Source organism: Gallus gallus, chromosome 4 (genome assembly GCF_016699485.2).
Source record: "Gallus gallus isolate bGalGal1 chromosome 4, bGalGal1.mat.broiler.GRCg7b, whole genome shotgun sequence".
Classification (NCBI taxonomy): Eukaryota; Metazoa; Chordata; class Aves; order Galliformes; family Phasianidae; genus Gallus; species Gallus gallus.
The window spans coordinates 18,552,441-18,576,153 of NC_052535.1; the positions used below are offsets into that span (position 1 = coordinate 18,552,441).

Below are 23,713 nucleotides of genomic sequence, written 5' to 3' on the forward strand. Positions count from 1 at the left end.
CATAAGCTTTCTTTTTGCTCCTGAGTTCCAGGCAAAGGTCTCTGTTCAGCCAGTCTGGCCTCCTTGTCTGTCGGCTCATCTTCCGTGACCTGGAATGGTTGGCTCCTGCACCTTTAAAATAACTTCCTTAAAGTATCCCCAGCCTTCCTGAGTTGGGAGCGCCTGTGCGTATGTGCATGCACGTGTGTGTGTAACATTTTAGGCAGAAATAGCAGTTAATTCTGCAATGCCCATGCTGAACAGCTGCCAATTCAATTAATTCTCAAACTGGTAAAGAAATTACAATGTAAAATCGAAATCTTTGCCTTCTCCAACCAAAAGTCTTCTCAGCTTTTAAGAAGATCCTTACAATGGAACTGCCACATATGAAAGGGACAGGACCCAATTCCACACACAGTGCTCTTAAGTACCACCCCTATGAGGAATATAAGCATTGCTGGGTCTTTTCCATCTCATATCCGACTCTCATAGTGCATATGTTTTGTTTATGTTCATTTTATTCTGCAGGATACATTTCATTTACTGCAGATGCACTGAATGCTTTCAGTTAAATACAGTTGTTTTATCAGTATGTGTCCATTTGTCAGAATGTTCTGTGATATCAAAAGCAGTTGTGCTGTCAATGACATGTAAACAAAGGAATTTACCCTTCAAATCAAAATCAGGAAGTACCAAGTCAAACTTACTCAGGAGCACAGCACTCTCTCATAATTACCTTCAGCCAAGAGGATGTACATGTTTGTTGCATGCATATTTCAGTTGCAACAGTGCCCCTAAATCCAAGAAGCAGGAAATTGTTTCTATCTTTGTAAAAACATTTGTAGACATTTCAGAATTGATAAAAGTAACATCAATTAGCAGCAAACAGATCAGACTTGGAACTGTGATCTGAACACTATTCAGTCTCCATCATTCTGCTGCTCAACATCAAAAACACTGTAATTCTTTTTCTTACAAAATTATACCCCAACCATCTCTAATACAGTGTTACTGGCAATGGTTGCCATATCAAGTTTTAGAACTTCTGCATATGCTAATGTTTTATGATGACTATAGGCTCTGTCAATTTCATGAGACTGCCCATATGCATACTTCAACTCTTACACTTGGGCTTTAAGTGATGTCTTTTTTAGAACTAGCAAAACTAAGAAAAATGTATGAACTGGGTAATCCCATGAGTACACAATTTCAAAGTATCACTACTGTGATAAAGACTATTGTCTTTATTTTCCAGGTTAAGAGTAAAGGTTCATTTACCACTATTCTTGAAAATTCTACTACATGCATTTCACAGACACAATGAAAATGGGCCAGTGGTTGCTTTACTACTGGGAAGTTGATTTCTACTGCCTTTTTTTTTTTTTTTTTAAGCATTTATTTTTACTTTGTACTCTGCTGTTCAAAACTATTACATGTTCACTTCTTATTCTGTGTTACTCTTCAGGGAGACTGAAAGAAATTACATCTTGGCATCACTTGCCTTGGGAGACTGGTCTCCTAAAGACCTAAGGAAGTTTTGTGGTGCAGTGATACAGAACGAACAGAAACAATGGTAGAGGAAATGCTACCAGTTTCCTGAAGTTCTTTGCCTAAGCATGTCTTTAAAGGAGCTGCCCAACAATACATTTCCTAAATCCTCTGCAGCCAGGTAAATAATTAATTGTGGTCTCAATAGGAATAGCACTGCTGTGCTACAGTGGCATTCACTGCCCAAAAACAGTAAGCTTGCCACTCAGCACCAATTTAATAAACATCAAATATCTCTTCTATTTCTTCTTAATCCAGATAGTACTCTAAGGCTGACCTCTGAATTGTGAAGATGCTTTACTAGTACCTAGAATGGCTTTAGCATTCAGGAGCTGGAATTAGTAGTTTTTCCCTTTCAGCATTAACATTTTTTTTCCATAAAGGAGATATGGAATGAGTACAAAGAAACAGAAATGAACAACTTCTAATGCAGAATCAATAGCATTATCAAGGGTTGACAACACTGTATTATTTTGATGCTAAAACAAATCATCTCATTTTCTAGAGCATACTCATGGTTAGCACATAATCCCGGTGTCTTTCTTCTGCTTGAGTGCATTAATATTACACGAATGGTCCTCTACACCAAAAGAGAGGAAAAAAAAGAAAAAAAAAAGAAAACATACATGTCAGTGTAACTAGATTAAGGGACATCTTTGCAAATTTGGTAAATCAATACTCTCACTGAAGTACTTCCTCGTTGTCTAATAACCTCACTGTCACATTTATTTATTATGTCATTGTCACCTTTAGCATGCTACAGTTTGGCACAGTAAATAACATTTAATTCCCAGATTACATGCATTTCAGCATTTAGGAAGAATGGTAGGATTTTAAGCTATGTGAAAATAACAGTATAAAATATCCCTTTCCATAGAAAAGAAAAGATTTCCCAGTGACTAGAAATGGCTCCTTGTTTCCTGCAAGCAGCAAAAATCTTACTTTTTTCTCTGCTCTCCCATGTAACACAATTCACATGTGGGACAAGGGACACAAAAATGGCAGAGGATTTAAGCCTAGGACGGTAATATTCATTGAATCACTGAATGATTTAGGTTGGAAAGGACCTCACAGCCCCCCAGCCCCACCATGTGCTGGCTGCCCAGGGCCTGACCAGCCTGGCCATGGTCACCTGCAGAGATGGAGACCCACAGCTCTGGGCAGCACTACCAGAGCCCCACCAGGGCCTGCTCTCATTTAGCATCCCAGGACAGGAATCAAATTCTGGCAGATTCATTACTTGTCCCACAGCAGAAACTGAGGGTGGCTTGTGATAAAAAGTGCTTTTGTGACAAAATCTACTGGACTGGGAAGCCAATAGGAATTTAGTATTGCATATGTCTAGCACTATATAAAATCAACAGTAAGATAATGTTAAACTGAAAGAACAAAAGAATGTTCTAAATTTAGTTTACCTTTCTCTTATATTTATGATCCTCAAAGTCTTTAAGTCAATTCGGTAACAAGCTATGCATTTCTTCACTACTTGCTCTCTTGTTCTGCACAATTTGTTCTATTTTTTTGTTTGCTCTTCGCAAAGGATTAGCACATTGACTGCAACATATTAAAACAACAGAAGGAATTAAGACGAGATCACCTAGGTTTTAGCTGCAAAAGTCTAGCTCCAGAGTAAAAAAAGATACCACTGATTTCAGGGGCCATAAGATTTCATCAACAGAACACAGACTGACAAAGCACTTTTATAAGTTTTCCCATCTCTTATCTTTTCATCATGAATTTCAGTTGACCAGTTGATTCATCAAATTACAGCCATTACCAGAAAATTCCCAGTAATTAGTCAACTGAAATTGAAGGACTGTTTCCCACAACTGCACTAAAAATTTAACAGAAGGAAACTGAGATTTTAGTAATTTTTATTTAAAGTCTACACAACATTGTTCAAATATAGCATCAGTAAGTGCACCTCTGTTCTGCTATTCTTTAGAGTCTTACTCTGCCCATCATGGCTTGTGGCTGTTAGTGAAAAGAAGACACTGAAAAAAAAAGGAGAGAAAGAAGATAGGATAAGACAGGCATGGGGATTACAAAAACATCAGAGAATGTCTCAAGAAAAGAGACACTGTGCTAATAACACACACGAGGAACTGCGAGAGAGCAGGCAGCATCAATTCATTTAGATATTGCTTCCTGCCTAAAAAAATATCATCCAAAGAAGGCAAAACACACAGGTCATCAGTGAGACGTGGTAACTCAGCCTTGCTGATTTTGGAACTTACTCGTGCTGTGGAGAAGTATTGAGACAACTTGAGCAACATAACTTGACTGCTGTAACAGAACCACTGAAAGAAAATTAGCAGCTTCCTTTATAAAATTTACAGGAATCCCATGGTTTTACATCTCCTACATATCGGTTCTCTCAGCCTGGTTGTGTATGGACCTGAGCATCTGTAAAGAAACAGCCATCTCTAGCTACACAGCAAAAAATGCCTGCAAAAGCTTCCACAGAGAGCTCTCTCTCTTTCTCCCTCTCCCTCCCTTAAAATAAATAAATAAATGCAGGTTCCTATGGGAAACCTTAGAATTTGCTCTACAAGAAGCATAATGGAATTAATCAATTATCCCGAATTTCATCAAAGAAAGCTCTCTTATTTTTTGGTCAATCTACCAAAAACCAACAATAAACAAGTCATAGAAGAACAGGAATTCTAGTTTCACTGGCAAAGAAAAAAATGAAAAAGATCATTTAAACATTAATGTGGATTATCTCAAAATGAATAAGTACTAATTCATTTTCCAGAAAATATATGATAATTTCATGTTAATTCTTTGCCTCCTGTTTTCCAAGTCACTGATGACTCAGTGTAGCTATCTGTACGCTCAGCATCAGCTGTTGAGCATAGAATAAGATGTAATGTGGAGATTTTCACAGCAGGTTTTGTCTCAATGTGGCACACCATAGCAAATAGCCATCTGCTAAACAGTCACATTTCTAAAGTCTGTGTGTGTGTGTGTTCATGCATGTATATAATCTCACACAGTGTTCTAATATCTTAGTAAAGGAAAAATTTAACACTTCAGAAAAAATCTACACAGAAAGACAATTATATTACATTAACTAAGCTGTAGTATTAACCATACTATATGAACCATCACCTTAGAAAAATAAAGCACAATTATGTTAATATGCCCCATCTTAGTTCAACCATTTTAATATTGTAGAGCCTTACATTTTCCCCATTATCATAAGAATGCATACTCATGCCAAAACTTTGCAATATCAAATGCTAAACTGCTTGCAAAGCACGCATGGGCTGTAATGTGTTCTATACATTCAATGGGAAAAACCCACTGAGAAGAGCCACCATAAAAAAAAAAAAAAGCCCCAAAATAACAACAAAAACTTTTATACATTAGCAGCATTCAATTAATTTATTTCCTTCTCTCTAAAGCATACTCCTTCTCCCCTTTTACTCTCCTAAGGCCTACTACTTTGTTTTTCCATCATGTTCTTCCATCTTACTGCAAAATTCTATGGTTACCCCTTGCAGAAACTCATTTCTACTTCTTGCTCCTTTCAACTTGTCTCTTCTCATTCTTTTCTTCATTATCATATTTCAGATAATTAATTCCCACTTGCACATGCCATTTCCTGTGTAGCAGTTGATTAATTCCCATAAGCAATGTCACGCTTGTAGAAATAATATGAAGGTAATGGTAAAGAAAAATTTTTTCTCCATTTATCCCATGGCTTAGAGGGAAAGTAAGTGGCAAATAAATTTTGCATTTGTTTGCTTTAAATTCATGAAGTGAGACAAACTTTTCCTTAAATCTTCCCTTTTTTTCTTGTTTTTTATTTTTTATTTTTTTTAAAGATGTTCTTGGTTTCCCATGCACTGAGATCACTATGTCCTAAAATCTTATTTTGGATAGAACAGGATGGTCTGTGTGAGGCATCGTGCCCTAAAATTTGTTTGCTCTCAGAGCCTCCTTCATTACCTTTCTTGCTCCCAACTGGCAGTGCTGACTTTCCCTTCCTGCTTAAGAGGAGATGAACCAAGTTGTTTTAACATATATGGATGTGATATGAAGGCAGCTCTGGCTTCTGGTAGAAGCAGGTGTAGAAGGGAGGTGGTGGTGGTAATGGGAAGAAAACGGGAGAAGTGAGGGAACAGAAGTCTGGTCTTCCATATGCCAGCAAACCTGCCCAGGACAGGATCCACTTCCCACAGAGCTGAACTCGAACTTAGTCACTATTGCTCAAGTTCCACTCAGCCATCTATGTGGAGACATCTCTGTTAATGTGCAGACAGTGTGCCCATATGTTCTACATGCAGCTTCACATTTAAGGGAAGTAGGACTAAGACCAATTCTTTATAACTAAGCCTTTAGAATGGCTACTGGAGCATTAACACACTATTTTTTTTCCTCTGAAGTCAAATTGACTATGTCACTCCAAAATAGAAGGATTTATTTTCCATGATGTCATATGACTTTTTCAGCTTCTTTTCCCCCAGTCTTTTCTCTGCTCTGGCTTTAAGTATGTCAGCTGTCCATATCCTTCACATTTAGTAGCAGTATATTGTAAAACTAGTTGTTTGTGTACTAATACTTACCTCCTCTGCAAGCAGGCACAGCAACATAATGGTAGACAACCCAAAATTAAAAATCCTACCGCCCCAAGCAAAAACAGTCGAAACGTCAGTTGCAGATCTGTAGGACCAGCAGAAGTTTGTATTAGTTACAAACAAGTCCAAGATATATATTGAGGTGCAGATGACAGAGATTAGCCTTGAAGAAAGACATGCCTGTATTTCAGTCATCAACACAACAGAAAAGGAGCAAATCCTAAAAAACCACTCAGATTAGAAAGATCAAGTCAAATTTGACCACTGGATTTCAAACACCTCCAAATGTTTGGTTAGTTTCAGAAATAATTACTTCAGTAACCTCAACATGTGAAAAATTTTAGTTCTTTGTCAAACGTGTCTTACATAGATGTATATACAGTCCTACAGAGCTTCCTAAAAATGGAGACAAAATCATGAAAATTAATGCTATTTACCTACTTCAGTTCAAAACTTTTGCAGTATCTTCTATAAGCTTTATTTTATTCCTACTGAAGTTAAAGACAAAACTCCCAGATAAGAACCATTCAAGTGTGCAGCCTATGCCCATAAAACAGAAATGCAAGTGTCATGAGTCTAATGTCTGTTAAGTGCTTCTTCTGTCAACAATTGCTACAAGGCAAACAGCATGTGCTCGCAGGCAGTAACTGCTGATATTTCCTTTGGACATATGTTGTATATCCTGGAGCATTCAAGTAGCTAGCTACAAATAATTTGATAAAATATTCCATCTTTGAAATTTACTTCCAAACCATAAAAGGAATCAAGCAGTCACGGTTTAATAAGTAGATCTAATTTTACTATGTTCTTAAGTCTATGTCCTAAATATGAGCAAAACATCTACAGTTTTCACTGTATAGCTTTTCTTCTCACTATAGTCATGTGTCTTCTATGTGTATTAAGGAAGCACAACTGGGGAATAATATTCTTAAGACACTTGATTTCTGCATTATGCTCCTAACATAGTCTGGTGACCTCGCACTCAATATTTATGGCTGTCATAGCACTGGAACATGGTGTTGCTTAACTACAGGAAAATATTCCAAGTTTGGTTCTGATCCCTGCTCACTTCTAAGCAAGTACATCAAGCAAAAAAGTTAATTCTTGTTAGCACACAAGTATTTTCTCAGGTTTCATAGGTATATTAATTCAGGTCCAGAAAACTGAATATAATCTCTGAAATCAATGTATGATGAATTCTATCAAGAATACCTAAGCCATTAAACTGTACACTCTAGTTTCCTTTTTAGTAACTTGTAGTAACATACTAACTTATTTGGCAAGATCATCTCTGAGTAGTCTTTCTGCTTAATTGTCAGTGAATAAAAATACAATATAAAAGGAAATACTACGTTTGAAAAGTCAAGACAACATTTGACTCTATTCCTATTCAAGTCTATGACAAGTTTTTAAAGATCATTCTAATATTTGACATTGTTCTTAACAGGTAACTACATTCTAATGATACAGACTGGAATGGTTTGCCCAGAGGTCTTGTGCTGTCTGTCTATACCCTTGGACAGAGGATGGTCAGCCTGCTCCTCTAGCTGACCCCACTTGAGCAGGGAGTGATGGGATTACATGACCTCAATGGGTTCCAAACTCACTGATGGAGTCTAAGAAGAGCCTTCAACTTTGTACATCTTTCAGTTTGTTGAAAGAAATTCACAATGAAAAGCAACAACAGTTTCTAAATGCTATACAAACAGGGAAAAATATGATAAAAGTTAAGCTCTGTTTCAACCCTTTTAGTGAAGCTGAATTTACCATACAGTTCTGTGCAATGATGTGATATAAAACAAGATTGCTGAATTCCTCTCCTAAGAGGAAAAAAATATCATCCACTCCCAGTCTATGTTTAAAGAAAATAATAAAGGTAAAACATTATGTTCATTATGTTAAAGGCAGAATTTGAGAAGACAGTTATCAAAATTTTGGTTCTAAGGGATTTCTGCACATCTCAAAGCCCAGTCTTCTGCCTGAAGCAATATTACTATCACCATTAGGTGAAGTAACCTGTGTCTTTGTACAGCCATGTCATAAAACTCCCAATAAGGGTGACGCCATCTCTTCTCTCATGACTTGTCACGGTTTTATGATTTTTGTTATCGGTATTACACATCATAACATCATGTAAAGCACAGGGAATTAGAGAGTTAGCGCCCCACTTCTGTGGACTGACGATTTTCCAAATACCTGGCTCTCAGAAGAGAAGAACTACATACCCCAGAGGACTTTGTATTCAGAAAGAAAGACAAAGCTCCTGGCAAGTCACAAGACTCTCTCTCTTTCTCACTACCTGGCAGTGTGTGGGTATGCTTCCCAGGCATTTCACCTTCAATTCAGAGTAAGGCCTTCAGTTTTGGACACTCTCTCTCATTTTATTTCATTTATTAGCCTCAATTCAAATTATATATTGTATTATATTGTGCTACCCTGCATTCTGATATCATATATAGCAAATTAATTTTTCTCCTCAGATCATTGCTGCTGTTCTATTTTTAGGCCAATCTCTCATCCTCCTACCCTTCCCCTTTTCCCAGGGCATGGGTCTGTGGGTCCCCTGCCCCATTAGTCACAGAACCAGGCTGAACCAGCCTGTATATTGCTGACATCCACTCCTCTTCTTTGGGCAATTTCCTGTTGTCATATCATCTGGTCCTACCAAACAGTTTGGCTTCCTTGTCTTAGTAACCACCCTTAAAACCAATTCCTATGGCTATTTAACAACCATTAAACCTCTTTCTCAACAAATACATCCAATTTCTTCAACTTTTCTTTATAGCATTTTCACAGATTCACTTCTTTGTATTAAACTCACCACACTTCCATTTCCACAAAGAATGCCTTCCTTGTATTCTTTGTACTAACTGATGTAGTCACTTTTATTTGTATTTCCATCATACATTCTTTGTTTGTGCTGAGGTTTACAAGCTACTCAGACAATGAATTATTTTCTGTATTTATATGCAGAAATAAACGCCCACTTAAGCTTACTTCAAAGAGAATGGTGACTCGAAAAACCAAAGGGGAGAACAGAAATGAAAATCACATTGTCTTACTAGGAAAAGTACTTGGCTATGAAGCAAAAATTTACAGAAGAATACTTACCGTCTTTAAATGGGATATAACATTTCAGTTCATGGTTGCCTTTGGAAGGACAACATCTATTTTCCAAGCATTCTGTTGCATTAATGCTCCCTCCTACATGACAAGGGACTAAGGAGTGCTTTTCTTTGTATCGGCAAGCTTTAAAAAAAAAAAAAGTAGTAAAATGTAAGATTTCTGTTCTAGAAGCAATACCTAGATAAAGAGATGCTGTTGTTTTCATGCTTCTAGCGTGTTTTGAAGAAGTCTGTTTAAAAGCAATGTCACTGACTTCCACGTAGAATTCTTTCACAAAAATTAATCAGTCTTTAAAGTCAAGAGAAAACCTACAATCATGTCATACGAGATCTTAAATAATTGGATTTCTTTCAGTAAGAAACATTTTAAAAACTAAATTAAAAATATTTAAATTTATGTTTCTAAAGTGGAAAGACACTAATTTTTCTGCACTGTTTCTAATTAAAAAAAAAAAACAGATCAAACAAATAGAAACATTAAAATTTCTTAGTTTTTTTTTGAAGGGTTGATTATACAGTATATTGCAACAAACCATCTCTCCATTCAGCATAACTGCGTGATTCTACAAGCAGCTGATATGAGCAAAAACCTAAGATGCGCAGTCAGTAAATGAACACAACATGTAAAATTTAAAATTTGCTATTTAAAAATAGATTTATGGATAATCATAAGATCTTCTGTAGGAAGTGCTGTATGTATAAAATGCTTATAAACTGTAGATATCTGACATACAGTCCATGATTTAATTTAAGTCCTATACAACTTAGTATCACATCTTCCACAGAAGCTGAAAAACATCATTTGGTTCTGCCACTCCCAAGATCGGCTGCATTGCCAGTTTCACCTTTATCACACTCATTATTGGTAGTCAAATACAGTTATATTAAATGTGAGGTCAGGCACTTCACAAGACCTCAGTGTTTATTTAGGGCTAGGCAGAAAATCATCAAGACCTTCCCTGTTATTACTAAACAGTTATGTATTAAGTGATGAGTGATATTTGCCTTCTATTTGTCAATGAAACAATCCTGCAATCAGGTTTGCCAATTTTGTACATACTGTGCATTTTCTACATTTCATGGATTTTATCTTTTTATTGCTATTAGCAAATACATTGTATTTTGATCTCTTTCTCAATAATTTTCTGAAACTTACACACATCTCATCAATTAATTTCAGCAGTTCAAGAGTCTGATCTAATGGCCTTTCCTTAGCTAGTAGAAATGGGAGCAACTACTATTGAACAAAATATGCTTACACTAGCAGACTAGAAAACTAACTCAAAACGGATGCAAGGAAGTTTGGGAAGGTGAATTTGACATCAAATAGGCCAGCATTTCCAGGTCACTTCACTGATGATGGATAGTTTTATAAGACAGAAGTAATGCAATTGAAGCAAATTTGTGATGGTTCAAACAGCACACTTAACAATATCTTTTTGATGAGAACTAGTGAATTTTACAGTATCAGACTGTATTTTATATTTTAAATACACTGAGCGCCAACAGTTAAGGAGTGAAAAGCTGTACTAGAAGCAAGGTGGAAGAAGAAGAAAGAAACAGTGCTGCAGTGATGAAGTAGCACTTACTCACTGGCCTGAAGAAGTTTAAAAGAGCTTCAGATGCATCTTTCAGTTTCGTGATAAATTTGCTGGCTGCCACTTCATTTTTTTCCAAAGCATGATGAGTTGGTGATGTAAAACCTGAAAGCTCATAATGATTAGCTCATTACCACCAAAACATCCATAATTAATTAAATCGAATGACATTTGCATACTGACTATCTTTCATTATGAAGGCATTTATAGTCATTATGAATTATGACTGCTGACGGCTAGTAAGGTTAAGCACAGATGTCTTTCCATTGCATTCAATTATATTACATCAAACTGCTTCACGAACCACCATGAGTAAAGAATTAAAGCTGTGAAATTTAAATAAAGGACTCAATTCACATGGAAACTGAAAAAAGTACTACTGTTCACATAAAACGTGCAGGTTACATGAAAACTCTATATTACATCTGTATGTGTCTTATGTATGCAAGCAGAACTTCTGGTCTTTAGATCAAAATAAGAATTCAAAAACAAACAAACCCATAGAAAAAAAGTGTGTTATAGATAGCAGCTTTATTGGATACAACCAAACTTGCATCTACTGTGGTTTTGTTTTGTTTTGTTTCTTCCAGACAGTGGCAGATGCACAGGAAAGAAGCAAATAACTCATGAATATAGATATTGGAGTACTTTTGAAAACTAGTAATTTGCTGGGACTTACCATGGAATTGTTTGAGTTGGAAGGGACATTTAAAGGCTGTCTGGCACAAACCCCTGCAATGAACAGGGACACCTACAACAGCATCAAGTGCTCAGAATCCCATCCAGCCTGACCTTGAGTGTCTCCAGGGGCAGGGCATCTACCACCTCTCAGGGCAACCTGTGCCAGTGCCTCACCACTTACTGTAAAATACTTCTTCCTTATATCCAATCTAAATTTCCCCTCTTTAGGTTTGAAACAATTTCCCCTTGTTCTTTCACCACAGACCACGTTAAAGAGTCTGTCCTCTTCTTTCCCGTAATTTCCCTTTAGATACTGACAGGCCACTCTCAGGTCTCCCCAGAGCCTTCCCCTCTCCATGCTGCACAGCCCCAGCTCTCAGCCTGTACTTGGAGGGAAGTGTTCAGTCCTGCAGATCATTTTTGTGACCCTCCTCTGGACATGCTCCAACCAGCTCCGTGTCTCTCCTGTGCTGTGCTGAGCACTCCCCATCTGGATGCAGTGCTCCAGGTGAGGCCTCACAGAGCAGAGCAGAGGGGCAGATCCCCTCCCTTACCCTGCTGGCTGCACTGCTTTGGAATCATCCAGGATCCAATTGGCTTTCTGAGCTGCAAGAACACAGTCCTGACTCATGTCCAGCTGCCATCCACCAGTACCCCAGGTTCTTTTCAGCAGGGCTATCCTCTATCTTTACATCCCTTAGACTTTGCACTTGGCTTGTTGAACCTCATGAGGTTCTCCTGGACCACTGCTCAGCTTACGTCCCTCTGGATGGCATCCCATCCCTCAGACATGTTGACAGCACCACACAGCTCGGTGTCATTCACAAACTTGCTGAGAGTGCACTTGATCTCACCATCAATGTCACTGACAAAGACAATAAAGAGCACTGGTCCCAGTACTGACTCTTTAGGGACACCACTTGTCACTGATCTTCATCTGGACACTGAACCACTGACCACCACCCTCTAGGTACGAACTCACAAATAGTTCCTCACCCATCAAACTGTCCATCTGTTTGATCTGTATCTTTCCAATTTGGAGAGAAGGATGTTGGTGGGGACTGTGTCAAAGGCCTTACTGAAGTCCAGATAGATGACATCAGTGGCTCTTCCCTTGTCCCCTGACACAGTTAAACCATTGTAGAAGGCCAAAAGGTTGGTCAGGCAGGACCTGCCCTTGATGAAGACATCCCCACGTGCCTTAGCACAGCTTCCAGGAGGATCTACTCCATGATCTTCCCTGGCACTGAGGTGATGCTGACAGGTTTGTAGTTCTCAGATCATCCTTTCTTCTCTTCTTAAAAATGGATGTGACATTGCCTTTTTTTCCAGTAACCAAGGACTTCACGTGACTGTCGTGACTTCTCAAATATCATTGCGAATGGCTTTGCGACTACGTCAGCCAGTTCTCTCAGGACTGTGGGATGCATCTCACCAGGACCTGTAGACCCCTATACTCTTTCCAAGATACCTGTCCCTGCTTCCATTACCTGAGAAAAATCTTTCTCTCCAGTTTGACCAGCCGCTCCCAGTTTAGCTGTGCTGATCGCTTGCCTTTCTTTCCTGAATTCCTACGTTTGGGGAAGGAGAGTTCTTGTAAGGAAAACTTCCTTAGAGATCCACCGCCTCTCCCTTGCCCTTAATGACAGACTCCCAGGGAGCTCTGTTGACTCACTCCCTGAAGTTAGAAACTGGCATTCCTGGAGTGTAGTGTCCTGATTCTGCCTGTCTCATATCCCTCAGGAGTGTGAACTCCATCACTGTGACAGTGGGCTCCCCGTGCTCACCCTTTCCCTGCCCGTGTTTGTCCCTCAGTTCCATTCTTCAGCCTGACTTTGCTCATAAGACCCTGCACAGGAAGAAAATGAACAGCAGTACCGGTAACACTCTTGGCTAAAACAGAACAACCATCATTCTGTCTTAAACTAGAAGCCGAAAGAACTGATAGCAGACCCCTGGTACAACAGCTGAGCACCAACTGAGCACATGCTTAAAAAGCAATCTGTGAGACAAATATTTTACCCCCATAAACAGTGAGAAGTACAAAAGTCCCTTTGAGCTCCCCTGCATGGCTGTGGGCTGCACGACCAGATCTCTGCTGGAGCAGGGACACTTCTTAAGGTTACACCTGCGCAGAGATCCCTTACACCTTGACATTAGGACACCTTAAGGATACAGATCCTTGGTGAGTGACCAACTCGATTAAGGCTCTGTTAGCCTCACTAAGATCACAGCTTTGATTGATCATAACCTTTGTTAGCCTCACAAAGTTTATATCTTAGATTGCTTGTACACATACAAGCCCAACATAAACAGCTGACCAAGTCTGGGACTAGAAGGGGATTCAGCTGCACTGTGGCTCTTTATCTCTGTGGTTCAAGAAGTTCAGAAATGAAGGGGGTCAATGCTGAACTTCATGACTCAGCGAGAGGGCTTCCTGCATGTGCATTTTTAACCCTACTCTCCACACAGTAAATATTCAAGTGCATACAATCATCTCAAATCTTGTTAAGCTGCTGCCTTAGTTACAACTAGGCTTCATTAAATCACTGTAATGTATCAACAATAAAAACTGTCTAGCTTTCCTCCTACAAGTGTTTTCCATTCACTGCATCAACTGAAGTCCCCCAGCAGGACAAGAGCCTGTGATTGCAACACCTCCTGCAGCTGTAGGGTTCAACAGGCTCCGGTGCATGAGTTGGCCTGTAGTAGACCACAACCGCATAGCTCCCTTTGTTGCCTCAGTCTCTAATTCACACCCACAGGCTTTTGACTTGCTAATGGCCATTCTTCAGGGACAACTCTTCACACTCCATTCCTTTCTTGATGTAGGGGGCAATGCCTCCCTCCCTCCCCCTTCCCTCCCTGTCTCTTCTGAACAGCCTGTAGCCATTGATAGCCACACCAGTCATCAGAATCACCCTACCAGGATTCAGGGTCAGTAACTATGCCATGGTTTTCTAGTAGTATGGTGGCTTCCTGTTTGTTTCCCAAGCTGCATGTGTTGCTGTAGAGTCACTTCAACTGGGAAGCTGATCCTGCCACCTTCTTAGAGGATAACTCCTTAATTACTTTTAAGTATTTTCACCTAGTTTCCCTGCTGCCTTCTCCTGTTACCTCAGTGGTTCCCAGCTCATCATTGAAAGATTTCAAGACTTCTCAATCACAACTTCACTGCTCTGAGGAAAGTATTATCAGTAAGCCTTGTTGTCTCACTCTACCTCTTTGTCATCAAAGCAGAAGTACAAATCACAGTGGGACTCTACTGGAAATCAACTATTTTATAGTGTGTAAGAACTCAGAATTCCTATTTGCTTGCCTTCCTCCCCGCCCCCTCCCCCCCCCTGCAGGGGATACTTAAGTCATCAGAACTTTAAGAGCTTTCAGTGACAGAGTTTATTGAAAGGTATTTCACAGTTTTATAGTGCCTATGAGACCGTGGCCTAAACAAAACCTAATGTATTCAATTAACTTCAGTTGGTTTTTTTTTTGTTTGTTTTGGTTTGCTGGGTTTTTTGTTTGGTTTTTTGAGTTACCCTCCAGCGAGGAGCACCATTAGCTCCAAGTACATAAATGCACTACTTGTCTTGGGGCATAATTTACATTTCCAGGGCCATACAACAGTCTTGGGAAAAGAAGCATTATAGGCATAAATGAATTAACATAAAAATAGGGACTGAAATGAATGTGTAACAGGAAACTGATCAACGAAGTTCACATTAGCAGATATATCACTGTTTCTCCACCTGCCTCAGTAATCAAGATAGAAATTTTAAAGGAATTCATACAAAATTTGAAAGATTTTGTAATAATTTCTTAGGATGTTCATGCAGTGCGGTATGTAGCAATCAGTTTGATAAGTAACACGTGAAAAGATGACCATGATAGCCTTTCTTACTACTCTCTCATCTGATTAAACCATATCAAACTTGGTTTAAAGAGACACCATATAATGGACACTGCCAATCACATTTGTACCTATATTAGAATTCACACACACACACACACACACCTATTAAAAATACTCTTGCTTATTTGTGAACAGAATGGCTTACTCATCTACATATTGCAAAAGCATTTTAAAATGAGCTCTGCAGCAAATTGATAGCTTCTCAGCAAGAAAATGTCTCAGATGTGGATTCACAAAGCACAAAAGATTAATAGCAAACTGAACATGGGGGCTGATACTTTATGCACATTTCAGATGACATTTAACTTCATTTGAACACAAGTTAATGGCTTAACAAAAATCATCATTAACTATTCTGAGCCACCTGCTGCAGTTACCAAATATCAGCTCTCAACAGGTTATAGGAACAACTGTATCATGGAAAATGTAGGGAAAAAAAATCAATAAACAAATTAAAGCAAGACAGGTGCATTACCAAGGATGAAACAAGCAGCATGTTTCTCATAGGTGTAAACAGAAATGGAAACTACAGTTGTTGAAAAAACATTTGCTGTATTTAAGTGGCAGGACTCTGACCAATCCCATCTAGAGTAACTAACTTCATCATGTTCTTCAGTATTTTCCAATCATAGCCAAGACAACAAGTCTTGTAACCTTACAGGCAAATTACTTGCTTCTATGAAATCGCTTTTCACCTTGAAAACTCACTTGAATTGATGCTATGAAGCAGTATCAGTATGACATAGCTCCATGCTAGATGAGTGCCAATTCCTTCTTGCAGCATTACTGTAATAAACCAAACAGCAATAAGGAATGTGGTTACACACAGAAACTTCTGATCTTTTAACTTTGTACTTATGCATTACAACAAACATGACAGATTGCTGCACAGAGCACAGTGTCTGTTATCCTCTCCCCTCAACAAAACATCTGCTGGCGATTAAGTGATTTTGAATAAATTACTTATTTTAGAGCTTATGGGGAGGCAGCTTGTTAAACTGGAACTGAGGGGGGGGGGGTGGGGGGGGAATATCTCTCTTCTAAGTATCTCAAAGCTAGATAATAACACCTTGAAAGATCACATGTGGCCAAGTATTCTGATTTGTATTTAGTGAACAGAATGAGGACTGAAGAATTCAAAGTCATCGGAAGCTTACAACAATTCTAGTTTAGCTTACAGAGTTCTTCAGTCTTCCCAACATCAGAGAATATGAAAAGCTTTAGATAAAAACATTTTTAAAAGGTGGTTAAAAAAGATATAATGAATAAAAATGCTTTTAAAATCCTCAAGTCATTTGTATCAATTTAACAATAACTCTAAGTTGTTTTTTAACACCTCCAACCACCCCTGGAAGATTGCTGTGCCAGATGCTGTATTTCACTGCCTGCTGCTCCTGTTCTGATACTGTAAAAAGACTTTTTCAATAACTATCACATGTATTAAGCTTCAACCAGGGATTTGGTTAGCATTAATAAGGGAACAGAACCTTATTTTCTTAAGTACTGTACAGAGAAAGATTGTGTTTTACATAGGTATGGTCCTTTGAAGGGTCTGTTGTCTGTGCTCCTGCTGCTAAAAGAGGAACGCTTTCTTGCAGTTTGAACATACCTATACTGTAGAGTAATACACAGATACATTTGTTTACATCAAGGATTTGATACATCAAGGAGAAACTTGAAATCTCGCAGTTTTTGTTGTTGTTTTTAAGAGGATAGGAATCTAATTTTCAAAACACCCATTACAGTTTCTCCCCAACATACTTATGTTTTCTTCTACAACTGGATCAGTAAGATCACGGCTATCCTGTGCAACTTCACAGAATCAAACCTCCTCGTCACAATGGACTACTCATTACCTATGAGGTAGCTCAGAACAAACAGTACAGATGTGAATCTGAAGCTAATGTTTAACAGACCAGAAAAAAATAATCTGCATTTGTGGTTTGAAAAAGTCAGCCTCCCAAGCAGCAAACTGCTAGAAGACTTAGTCTTTTAACTCACTAAGTTAAGATCATATTTGTGCCATTAGTAACATACAATACAGGAATACCATCTAAATAGACACATATGCAGTCCAGGTAATGGATACCTCAGGCCATTAAAATGCACTCCTCAATCAAGGACCTCAGTCAAGACAATTGATTTTATTAAACTTAACTTGAGCCTTGAGTATAGACTAAATTCACCAGCAAAAAAAAAAAAAAGCCATTTAATACTCCATATGACCTCAAACAAATCTTCATTACATCATTTCTAAAACAGTTGAGTTCCTCATCATTTAGAGAATACACCTGGGATGCTAGTTTGGTTTAAATTACCTACTTTTATTGGAAATCAGTTTCTTTTATTCAGAGCAAAAATATGAAAAGAATCTTGACTTACTGAGCCCTAGAACTTACTGAACTAGAAACAAAGCATTCACCTATAATTGCTTTTTTATTTTATTTTATTTTTTTTACATCCAGTTCCATAGAGCACTCAAATTAATTTAAGGATTTCTTTAAAATAGGCTTCAAACAACAAAAAACACAGTAGCAACCAGTTCATACTCAATTTCGCATCATTTATCTCCATCAGGAATTGCTCAAGGTCAATGATCTGCGTATCATGCAAGCAGAAGTGGCAAACATGAGGTACACCTGAAAAAGATTGTTAGGAATAGAAAGATTCATTACTTCTTGTGGGCATAAGATCCACAGGCTGCCATGATAAACACTTTCAGAGAGTCGAGAGCTACTGCAGTGAAGATAGCCCTTCCTACAGTAATTAAGTATGAAAACATCAGGTGAAAGCTGACATAATTTCAGTGAAACTCATGAAAGCACAATCCTGTAGACCAAACTGGACTCTGTTCAGAACACTTAACTCTGAAGAACTAGCATTAATTTTCATAACATACATAAAAATGCCTTATACATTCAGATATTACGTTTCTTCTAGCCACTGTGATTTAATGGATGTGAACATAGCTGGAGAAGACTCTTTGACTAGCATCTTTTAAGATGAAAACGTAAGTAACCGTTATGTTCAAGCTGATGGTAAACTCATTACATGCAACAGAAAAAAACTACATTAAGTAACAGTATCAGCATCAAAACACACAAACACACACACACACACACACACACACACAGAGTTCTACTATTACAGCCGCTACTGTTTCAAGAAAGTCTTTAACAATACACAGAACTAAAAAACCCTGAGACTCACCTTTCCTTTTATAGGTTAATACAGAACACCACTTACCAGAACCACACATCAGGGTTCCTGAAGCGACTGAGGATACTGAGGAGACTGAGGAATACACTGAACATGAGTACACTAGGAACTACTTAATCTATTCTCCTTTAATATTCAGCGTAAGACTTCTGAAGAGAAAATATGCTGCTGTGCAGAAAGTTACTTTTCACAGTAAGTGTTCCTACAAAGAACAGAGTATACTCATTCAATTTACTTGCAGCACTTAACTTGTTTTTGGCCTGTTGAAATGGACAAGCAAAAAACATTTTATTTTAGTGACACAAAATGGTAGAAAAAGACAATCTACAAATAGGTCATCTAAAAAGTTTCCATACTCAAGATTTGCTTCTTGAACTCGCAAATACTCATCAAGAGCATGAAGATAGATAGAAAGGATCTTTTCCTGATAAGATTTTGATTCCTGATGGTATTTTAAGCAAATTCTGAGAATCTTAACTACCCAACAATATTAGCAAAAATGCATTCAGTGCAGAAAGTAAACACAGACTTTCTACTTCCATAAACATTTGTTAATTTATAAGGCTTTGAGGCTAACCCTATTGAATTTTAACTTTGGCAACATTCACAAATACCTCTCACTCTTTTTAAAGAACTTTATTTTTAAAATAATTTTAATTCATTAGACCATACTTTATAAGTTACCGATACAACAGACCTGAACTCAATGATCAGACATTTGTTGCACTTTCAAATTGTTTTTTTTTTTAAACCATCACATGATTTTTCAAAGTAAAACTAAACATTTAGATTCACAGTTTAATTTGTTGAAATTTAATAACATTTAAGAACACTAGAATTTGAATTGAAAAGGATACATGTTAAGTACACAAATACTGAAAGGTCATAATTCCAAAATGCACTTGAAAATGGGATGTGACTAATTAGTCAGAACTGTAGTTTAACTTCACATTTAACCTAGTTAACACCTTAGTAAACTCACCACTAAATGTAAGAGATATAGTGCATATAGTGTGACAACTCAACAGATTTTGTACCATTTCATAATGAGAACATTTTCTTGAGCATTATGTGCCAACATTCTTGAAAACCAGTAATACTTCAGAACTTTTCTAGAATGTGGAAGTAACAAAGGCTACAGTTAAGGTCTAAACAGAAATATTTTCTCTAATTGCCTTGAGATTTTTTAAAGCAATCATTTATAAGGATTGCATCAACATCAGTTAGCAGAGGAAGATCAAACTTTATTGAAACTGCTTGCATACAAAATATATTGCACTATAACCAAACAAATGTCAACATAAAATCCAATCTGTTGTAGCTAATATGTACAGAGAATATTGCCCAAGAGCAGTTACATTACAAGGTCAGTCTACCTCGGTTAATTATCTACAGTATTTTAAACCAAACAGCTTACAGATGATGTGTGCAAGGTACCAATTTCTGTTTTCAAATACTATACATTCCCAAAATAAATAACTAGAAATCAACATTGTTTGGCAATACTTTTTAAGACATTTTTATATTTGTTAAATCATGTGCAGTTTGTTGCCATTTTTAGTATTCTTACCTGTATGCAAGGAAAACAGTGAATGTAGGAAGCAAAGAAACAAAACTCACAAAATACATCAGAGGCAAGGTCAAGTTTGTACAATTCTGTACATAATGAGTGGCTCTCATTCTGGAATAATTTGAATGAAAAAATGGATTAAAATAGAGGTACTTATATAGCTGTGCCCATTAAGCTTAATGTGCGATGAAAAATAAAAGAAAGCACAGCTCCTCCCACTACTTCCCACGCTTCCCTATTTATGACTATACTTTGGATCAAATTCTGCATCTCATTCCAATGGGCTGGTAATTCAGACCTTGTGCCTCAAAATATGATGGATTTGTTCCAGCCACAGTGTCTCCAGTTACTACACCAGGACTTTCCAGGATGGCGATTTTCTTTCTACCTCTCCTGAGACAGTCCCCAAATAAAAACAATAATTCAGAACTTTTTGGGAGGATGAAAAATATTAGTGCTTCAAACTGGTCATCTGGCCAAACAGCAGGCACACATTACTAGCTGTGAACAAATTACTTCTGTTCTCTTAGTAACAACGAGTTGTATTTTTTTGTTGTTGTTGCTTCTTTTTCTCATTTATTTTCCTTTAAGTTCTCCACAATGAAAAGCTTTTTTTAAGTTTTTTTTTTTTTAAAAATCTATACTGCCTACAAAGAAAAAGTCACAACCCCTTTTTCAGTAACACTACTCGCCAAATCTTCAGTGCAAAATAAATTTCCTATTCTTGTAACTGTCTAACCCAATGTTTATGTACGGAAAAATTATGGAAAGCATGCACTTGTCTATAAAGTACTAACATCTGACAAGGATTGCTACATATATTTTACATTTAGTGTTACCAACTCATCTTCCCTGAATTCTGCATCCAAATATAGTATTCCTACCTGCCAAGATATAAAAAAGGCACAGATCATACAACTTTTTTTGCTAATGAAAATGACAACTGTTACATCACACATATTTCAGGGTCCACTAAAATACTGAAAAAGGTGGACCAGAATGTGAACTGACACAGGACATAAAACGACATAGCATTTCATGAAGAACTTGTAAGTTAAATTGAAAACAGAAGCCAATTTGATTACTGCAAACACTATTTATTCTGAGAATTGAAATTGAGCAGTGATTTTGACCCAGTGCGTTAAAAATGGTACAACTGAACAGAAAGTTTACCAATGCACAGCTCAGTATTTTTAAAACAAACAAAAAAGATTCTTTAGTTATTTGAAGTGTAATATGTACTTGAAAGCAATTTTCGGAAATTCAGGTATTTTTTAATGCAAATATTTTAATAACTTTTTGTTCTGAAAACAACTGCATATTGTTGATGTTAAAAAAAGGCTAACAGAGAACATATGTTCATTTCATGCCCTGCGCCATCTTGCCTACTATTTGTCTTTGGCCTAACAAGTTTCTCTAACGTGGAATAGGAATTACTGAAACAGTACAGGAAATATGACTTCAGACTTATGCAGTTTAGGGTACCCCATTCACCAGCGGCTGTTGACCATCTGCGTTGTCCGCTTTCTCTTTCTTCTGATTACGTTCTTTACCTGTGCGCAGCCGGCTGCCTTCGCTGGAGGTATTCTGTAATGTTTTAGTGTGAACACTCCTTTCATTATTGCAGTCAATTCTGATCTGGAACAAGTCAGAGTTATATAAAGCATTCTCCTCCTTTTATCTACCCCTTATGTATTTGCTACCTTTGCGGCAAGGAAGGAGTCAGAACTTTATTAAAATCAGAAGAAAAGTAGTGCCAGATCCTTAAGGCTTTGTTAAAGACAACTAGCTGAAACAGGCACCATACGATTGTGTTTCTGCTTGAAAATGCCAGGTTCCTTGAAACACACACACACACACACACACACACACACACACAAAAAAAGCCACCCACAGATGTGAAAGTCCTCACACTCCAGACTACTTAGCCTTTGAAAGGTGTTCCCTGCACTCAAACCCCCTTCAGACTGGCAGAAAAAAAGTTTATGTGCAAGTAGTTGAAGAACTTACAGTACATATAACTCAGAAATACCATTTCACTTTTAATAATACAACTAGAAATTTGAATAGAAGCATTTTGAAAAAAACAGTCCTAGAAAAGTCATGAAATGGTATCAACAATAAAAAGTAATCTAGCCATGCACCTTTTGAACCTGAAAAAAAAATTTCACTTAATCCACCAAAAAGACTTATATGCCTGTTACAAATAGCCATATTTTATAAACATTCAAATAAGCATTAAACGTTTCTTACTTGTATGAGGTAATCCCTTAGTACTACTTCTAGCTTATTACTTGAAATACTACAAGAAGGTTTTACGATTTGATTTGTCAAGTTTCAAGCATATTTCAGTACTAACTTAATACAGAATATTACATCTAAATCTCAGTGCAACAGGAAAAAAAGATGACTATGATGACTGTTTCTTTTTCCAATATCAACATTTGCCTTCATCTACTTCATCCTCCTTTACCTACTTTAAGTAGGTAACAGCTATAAAGTTAATTACTGATTAACCAAAAAGAATCATCTCCATCTCATCAGAACTCCCAGTAACACCATGCAAAAGGTGGCAGCTACTCATTTCTTCCTCCCAGTGTAACTCATCCTATGCAGTAAGAGATGGTTGAAGGTCTGCAAGTTGCACACGAAGTGAGAACAGTTTCCATTTGGGAAAACTTCAAGCATATACATAAAATAAATATCAGCTTGAATAACTTTGCCCAACAAAACGTATTTGAAAAACTGTACCAGTATCTTTTTAAAAATCTACTAAGTATTTTCAATATATGACTTGAACTGCTTCTTCATTTGCATTCTTAACTTCTCTGCAGATTATGGCAGCAATACACGTACCTTTTTACTTAAAGCATTAAGTATTCTTTTTCCTCAGTTACATTGCTTGTGTTGAAAAGATAAAAACAAGAGTAGACAATGACTCAACAATAAAAAATGAAGAATTATAGGCTAATAATTATAAAGAATACAATAAAACTGCCTAATAAAACCTCAGGGCTCAGGAAGAGTTCTAATCCAAGGCAAAACTAAGCTCAGGAGATAAGCTCTAAATTATCAGTCAATTTGTGGTCAGTTTAAGCTAAAAAAAAAAAAAACAGTGCCACTTAGTACTTTCAGAAACTGACAGCAAAACAAAGACCCACAGCTTCCACATTAGGTAGCTGCATCTTGATGTATCAAGTAGCACATATGCTAAAAAACAATACAAAGCACTGCTGTTCTTGTAAATGCAATTAGAAAGTGAGGAACCACAAGGCTACTGTATCAGCTGCTGTTCTGAAGAATCTACTGTTAGTATATAATGCTCATGAAATTTTAAACAGTGCATAGTTCTAAGAAGATAAAAATTACCAGTAGAGATCCATCTGCTGTTCTCCCTTTTGCATCTCTTGAATTACGCTGACGGTTATCTGTTCGTGACTGCTCATCATTTCCTGCAAAAAGAATTAACTATGTTTTTCAGTAAAGATGTAGTATTC

The 23,713-nt window shown here is 37.4% G+C and overlaps 2 protein-coding genes across 8 annotated transcripts in view; both read right to left on the reverse strand.

Annotated features, from left to right (window-relative positions):
• Window positions 1-487: 487 nt before the first annotated feature.
• On the reverse strand, window positions 488-18,109 carry FMR1NB (fragile X mental retardation 1 neighbor). 2 transcript variants are annotated; one of them, NM_001389655.2, is made up of 7 exons: window positions 17,977-18,109; window positions 16,136-16,213; window positions 10,828-10,941; window positions 9,225-9,362; window positions 6,102-6,198; window positions 2,943-3,081; window positions 488-2,107 (listed from the first exon to the last, which is right to left on the reverse strand). In NM_001389655.2, the coding sequence occupies exons 1-6, from the start codon at window positions 17,999-18,001 to the stop codon at window positions 2,979-2,981; spliced, it is 555 nt and encodes a 184-aa protein (NP_001376584.1). In that variant the 5' UTR covers window positions 18,002-18,109; the 3' UTR covers window positions 488-2,107; window positions 2,943-2,978. The 2 variants fall into 2 exon arrangements, 1 of the variants encoding a protein (NP_001376584.1); XR_005859108.2 differs by lacking the exon at window positions 17,977-18,109 and having other exon boundaries at window positions 1,345-2,107; window positions 2,943-3,521; window positions 16,136-16,776.
• Window positions 18,110-19,267: 1,158 nt separating this feature from the next.
• Window positions 19,268-23,713, reverse strand: part of FMR1 (FMRP translational regulator 1) — a 30,847-nt gene continuing 26,401 nt past the window's right edge. For 2 of the 6 annotated variants that reach the window (NM_001389656.2, XM_046940046.1), the window contains 2 exons: window positions 23,586-23,668; window positions 19,268-21,803 (listed from right to left, as the gene is read on the reverse strand). In NM_001389656.2, coding sequence (NP_001376585.1) covers window positions 21,693-21,803; window positions 23,586-23,668 — 194 coding nt within the window. In that variant the 3' untranslated portion in view covers window positions 19,268-21,692. Of the gene's footprint in view, window positions 21,855-22,238; window positions 23,118-23,585; window positions 23,669-23,713 lie in introns of those variants that run through there. The other 4 variants (XM_025149834.3, XM_046940045.1, XM_015285261.4 and 1 more) reach the window with 2 other exon arrangements.

Excerpts from the sequence above, each read along its gene's own strand:
- FMR1NB (NM_001389655.2), bottom strand. The coding sequence starts at position 18,001 with ATGGAGATAAATGATGCGAAATTGA. Across the intron at positions 9,363-10,827 it reads AAACTTCTTCAGGCCAGTGA|CTTGCCGATACAAAGAAAAG; the intron begins GTAAGTGCTACT and ends TTTTTTTTAAAG. Across the intron at positions 6,199-9,224 it reads TTATATCCCATTTAAAGACG|ATCTGCAACTGACGTTTCGA; the intron begins GTAAGTATTCTT and ends CTGGTCCTACAG.